Below are 5,507 nucleotides of genomic sequence, written 5' to 3' on the forward strand. Positions count from 1 at the left end.
TCAACTCCCGAGGATCATTTGTCACTGTCAACCTTGTGGGATCCAACTGGACCAGACCGACCTAACATTTCATTTCTGGGTCAGAAATGCAAGCACTGTGTCCTGAACAGCAGAGCCCTCCATTAGACAGACACAGCACAGAACGAAAATACTTCCTTGGGGGATGGGCAGAGACCCGCTTCCTGGTCACACCCTCCTGGTTGGCCTTGTCTGAGGCTGAAGAGCAGGTGGAAAGGACATGGCGAGGGAGCAGCCTTCTGGAGTGTCCATCCCCTCACAGGGCTTAAGAAGACAGCTTTCCAAGGCAGCCTGAGGCCCTCTGCCGCTCTCCAGAAAGCCTCATGCCCTCTCCAGGCTACTCTCCCTGCCACCCAGCTGCCACAACAGTCAGCAGCCAAACTGTTTCATACATACATCTTCCTGCACTACTGGACAGTTTTTAAATATACACTTTATTTTTTAGAACAATTTTAGACATGCAGAACCACTGAGAAGATAGCACACAATCGATCTGGATACACAGGCGCCTCTTTAGGTGGGGATTCTGTCCTGGGGTGTGACCGTCTCGTGCTGACACAGGGCCTCTGGAAGAGGTGCCCAGTCCGTCTGAAATGGGAGTTGCTACCCGAGTGGAACAGAGGACCCGCGGCTGCGTGTCCCGGATTCTGCATGCCCATCACCAGCCAGTGTCATGCTTCCTCCACTCCGCACATCCACATGAGGTGGCTCAGACGAGTGCCGAGACACAGAAGCCAGGGCCTTCGCTGCAGTGTCACAGGGATGAGGCTTCATCCTCAGTGAATGATCCTTCCAGGAGAGGCACCTCTGCCAGAAACAACACATAGGGTTTCTTTACTGCCTATCTGCATTTCCCTGCCAGCCGTGTTTGCCTTGCACCTGCATACACGTCCTGCCAGTGCCACCTCCTTCTACATCTCTGGGAACCCTGGCCCCCCCAAGGCTCATTGCTTCAGCCCCACGCAGCTCATTTCTGGACCTCTGGGAAGAGGGCATCCCGACCCAAAGGGGCAAAGCAGCTTAATGCTTCCTGCAGTCTGCGTGCCCTGAAGCTATGGCTGGACACCATCCTGGCACAAGTCCAGGCCACCAGGACACATAAGCAAGCCCTGGATGCTCTGGCCATCTGCTTGGCTCACCGGGCCCTCTCCCAGAACTTCCCTACCTGCCGAGGGACACCACGAACTGCCACCTAAGTGGCCCTTCTCATATCTCCTGTCCACGCTGGGTCCCGACCCGTGGAACACTGGAACCCTTCATTTCAACCCCACATCGTGCTTAGATGTGTCGACAAGGTAACGGCCTAGGCTCTCCCATGTGCTGCACAATCCTGGGCTGGGAATCACCCTGCCTGCCTGGAGCCTATCTACACTCTGCTCACAACAAGATTTCCTCGTGCCTCAACTTGTCTGCTTGTGGTACAGCGGTCCCACTAAGACAGCTGGCACCCTGCAGGCCAGCACACAGTTCCCTGGGCTCCTCACCTGACCTCCCATCACTTCTTTCCTCATAGCCTTGCTTCTCAGGTAGTACGGCAGGGGATTGGGCCACAGGTCCTCGCTGATGACCTGTTCGCCAGCAAAAACAGACAGGGCTCAGATCCCAGTGCCAAGCAGCTGGAGAATCCACCAAAGGCATGCAGTGGGCGATGTAGGAAGGTGGGGTGCGTGTGCTGTTCTTGACCCACCTCTGCAATCCGGCCAGACCCGGCAAAGCTGTGGACTGACAGCCAGTTGAAGAAGTTAAGGCCACCGTTCTGGTGCCTGAGCCTGTGGGCCTTACACTCATAATGATGCGTCCACCGAACTGGGGTAGAGTCATACGCCCTGTATCCTGCAGCAAGAGAAGTGTGTCAGAAGGGGCTGGACCACATCTCAGGGGCACAACACGACCTCCCGCCACCCACCCTGACAGCTGCCACTTACTGGTGACACCGACGACGTACTCCTTAACAATCTGTTCATTGTAGAAGTAGGGGTTTTTGTCAAAGAATAGCACGATCTTGCAGCAATCGCCCAGGCGCCTGGATTCCTTCACCTGTTGGGACAAAGTGTGGGGAGGGTTTGCGAGGACCACCTTCTCCTCTTTTCGGAGATGCATGGCCTCCCACCACCCAGCCTGCGTCTCACCAGCTTCACCTCACCTCCAGGTTGCTCATGAAGCCAAGTATGGCTTTGTCCCAGTGTCCCATCAGGGGTGACAAGTGGGGATGATTCTGAATCTGCTGAAAGTCAAGGAGCGTTCCCATGATAGGCATGGCGGGGCTAGAACAATGCAAGTCTGCAGAGAAGCCAGTTGGGGCCTGACCTCCTTCTCCTACAAGCCAGGTGCTGTTCTTGGGCACACACCGCTTTAAGGAAACCCCGAGCACTAACCCAGGAATGGTCCAGCGTGTGCATGCTGCGGGGTCGGTGGTTGTACAGGACGCGAACCCCTTTCTGCCATGGAGGTGCTGAGGTATGGACAGAGGAGGCTTCTCTCTGCACATCACACATTGCTGGCAACCCCACCGACCCTCTGAGCCCTCCCGAAACCTGTTGTGCACAGCCCTAGCATTGGGGGAGCTGGGGCACCGCTGAACTGTGTTGCCAGAAGGACCCCGTGAACAACTCAGAGTGGCCATGGGGACCTTGCTCCTTGCCCGTACCCCGCAATGGCCTTCCAGGGCTCCCTATCAGGTCACACATGCACCTACAATTTCATGGTCGTGGCCTCAACCGCGGGCATTTGGATCACTGGGTGTGCCCTGCCTCAGCCTCCCCTGGCACTGGCCTGGCCACACTGCGCTCCCTCCACTACCGCATCGAGGATACAGCCTTAGCCCAGAAGGCAGGGATGCTCCGGATAATGGTGCTCCTCACTTCTAACTGGGACTTGCGCCTCTGACACATCTTGAGCCTGAGCCGACGGAAGGCCCTGGCGGCCTGCTCATTCTGCACCTCCAGCTCTAACTGAAGGGTCCGCAGCGCGTCCAGTGGGGCCACGGCCGGCATCAGCACCAGGGCAGGCCCTGGCCCTTCATGCTTCGGCTCCTCCTCCGGCCTGTCCTCCTCCTGCTCCCCAGGCTGCCACTGCTGCCGCCCCTGGCCCGGCCCTTCCTCGAGCTGCCCCTCGTCCTGCTCTGGATCCTCCTCCGTCTGCACATATGCCAAGCCTCCCTCAGCCTCGCCCTGCTGCCCATCCTCCCTGAACTCCTGGTCCCTGTCCTCCTCATTGTCCAAGGGCACCAGCTCCACGTCCAGATACACTGCCTCACCTTCCTGCTCCCTGTCGTCCACCGCGACCTCCAGCACAATTACGTCTCCCATCACCGCTTCTTCCTCCACCACCAGCACGTCTCCCACCACCTCCTCTGCCGCCATTAGGTCTCCCGTCTCCACGTGTACCTCCCCCGCCACGTCTCCCACCACCTCCACGGCGTCCCCCACCACCCCAGCCACGTCCCCCACAACCGCCACCACGTCTCCCACCACCTCCTCTGCCACCATTAGGTCTCCTGCCTCCACGTGTTCCTCCCCCGTCACGTCTCCCACCACCTCCACGGCGTCCCCGACCACCCCAGCCACGTCCCCCACAACCGCCACCACATCTCCCACCACCTCCTCTGCCAGCATTATTTCTCCCGTGTCCACGTGTTCCTCCCCCCTCACCATGTCTCCCACCACCTCCACCACATCCCCCACCACTGCCGCCACATCCCCCACCTCCCCCATGTCTCCCACCACCTCCTCTGCCGCCATTACGTCTCCCGCCCCCACGTCTCCCACCACCGCCGCCACCACCAGGTCTCCCCACCTCCAGGCACACTCAAGGCCGCCTACCACGTCGAGGGCCCCCCAGGACTGCTGAGGAGCCCCCCCATGCCCTGGGTCCCCCTCGGCTGACATGCGGCTATGGGCCTGAGCTGCCTGCGGGAGGCAGCTGTTGGTGGAGCAGGAGTTGGGCCGAGCAGCAGTGGCGAGGAAAAAAGGGCCGGCTATCCGCAGCCGCGCGCTGAAGTGCGCAGGCTTTTATGCGGATGGATTGGGCGGGAAAGAGCTGCGAGCCGCGCGCACGCCACTCGGCCCTCCCTGGCAGCCAGTCCGCGAGAGGGTGGCGCACGTCACTCTCCACCAGCCCCGCCCACACCAACTCCGTGCTCCGGGTGGCGCCATGTGCGCAGAAGCAGAACATAGCCCCGACCCAAGCTCCGGCCGGCCCCCACAATCCCAAGCAATTTTCCACATGCTCGCCTACAGAGGAGCGCTGGTGCAGCCCAGCTGTGTGCAGAATAGGGTCCTCACCATGGCAATGATCTGGAAATCTGGGCATTGACACTGAAAAGGCTTCCACGTGACCGTGAGCAGCTCCATCAGCAGGGTCCTGGGGTGAACGGTCCCGTGCCTCTCCTCCCTGACACCCTTTGCCCTGTCTTATCTCCCTGCCCCACTAGCCCTCTGTGCTTCACTCCGTCTCCTGTCTTTCTGCCCACATCCTTCCACCTGGATCAAGGAAGAGATTAAGAGGAAATCACACAACATATGGAGAGGAACGGTAACAGAAACACACAGTTGAAAATATGCGGACAGTGCAAAAGCAGTTGTGAGAGGAAAGTGCATAGTGATACAGGCTTACCTCAAGAAACACAGAGTCAGAAAAAAAAAGCTCTCTAACCCTACATCTAAAGAACTAGAAAATGTGCACAAATAAAGCCCCAGGTTACTGGAAGATCAGAGCAGAAGTAAATAAAACAGGAAGTAAGAAAATAGAAGGAAAAAATTATGAAGGCAACAACTGTTTGTTCAAGAAGATAAATAGAGTAGACAAGGCTGTGTAGCCAGACTTATTGGGGATAAAAAAAGAGAGGACACAAATAAATAAAATCAGAAGTGAGAAAGAGAAATTACAAGCAGTATCACAGAAATTCAAAGCATTCTAAGAGAGGTAATGAAAAACTATATGCCAATAAACCGAACAAGGTTGAAGTGGGTAAATTCTTAGAAACGTCAAGTCTTCCAAGACTGAGCCAGAAGGAAAAAGAAAATCTCAAAAGACACCAATTACTAGTAACAAAGAGAATTGCTAGATGAAAAGCTTCCAATAAACAAAAGTGCAGGCGCAGAGGGCTTTAGGAGTGAATTTCACCAAACATTCACAGAAGAGCTACTGCTCATCCTTCTTAAAGTATTCCATGATGTAGAAAATGAGGTAGTACTTGTGCACTTTCCATGGGTCCAGCCTCACTGTAACACCAAAGCCATAGAAAAACAGCACAGAATATCCCTGGTTAATAAATATATAGAGAGAGAAATCCTTGAGAAAATATTAGCAAACCAAATTCAAAAATACATCACAGGGATCACTCTTCACAAGCAGGTTGGATCCATTCCTGGAATTTGAGGATAGCACCATATTCATTAACCAAACAATGTGACTCGACCCCAAATTTCAACAATGAGCAGCTTAGGAAATCTGTTCCAGGCCAGTACTTGTCTACCTTTACACAACTC

The 5,507-nt window shown here is 55.7% G+C and overlaps 1 protein-coding gene across 1 annotated transcript; it reads right to left on the minus strand.

Moving 5' to 3' along the window:
- Window positions 1-477: 477 nt before the first annotated feature.
- Window positions 478-3,340, minus strand: LOC140847597 (testis-specific Y-encoded protein 2-like). The gene is made up of 6 exons (XM_073228285.1): window positions 2,832-3,340; window positions 2,162-2,239; window positions 1,944-2,055; window positions 1,706-1,851; window positions 1,503-1,586; window positions 478-825 (listed from the first exon to the last, which is right to left on the minus strand). The coding sequence occupies exons 1-6, from the start codon at window positions 3,324-3,326 to the stop codon at window positions 622-624; spliced, it is 1,119 nt and encodes a 372-aa protein (XP_073084386.1). The 5' UTR covers window positions 3,327-3,340; the 3' UTR covers window positions 478-621.
- Between the last annotated feature and the right edge of the window lie 2,167 nt (window positions 3,341-5,507).

The sequence above is a fragment of the Manis javanica genome, unplaced genomic scaffold, assembly GCF_040802235.1.
Source record: "Manis javanica isolate MJ-LG unplaced genomic scaffold, MJ_LKY HiC_scaffold_24, whole genome shotgun sequence".
Taxonomy (NCBI): domain Eukaryota; kingdom Metazoa; phylum Chordata; class Mammalia; order Pholidota; family Manidae; genus Manis; species Manis javanica.

Excerpts from the sequence above, each read along its gene's own strand:
- LOC140847597 (XM_073228285.1), bottom strand. The coding sequence starts at position 3,326 with ATGGGAGACGTAATTGTGCTGGAGGTCGCGGTGGACGACAGGGAGCAG. Across the intron at positions 2,056-2,161 it reads GCTTCATGAGCAACCTGGAG|GTGAAGGAATCCAGGCGCCT; the intron begins GTGAGGTGAAGC and ends TTGTCCCAACAG. Across the intron at positions 1,587-1,705 it reads GGTCTGGCCGGATTGCAGAG|GTCATCAGCGAGGACCTGTG; the intron begins GTGGGTCAAGAA and ends GCTGGCGAACAG.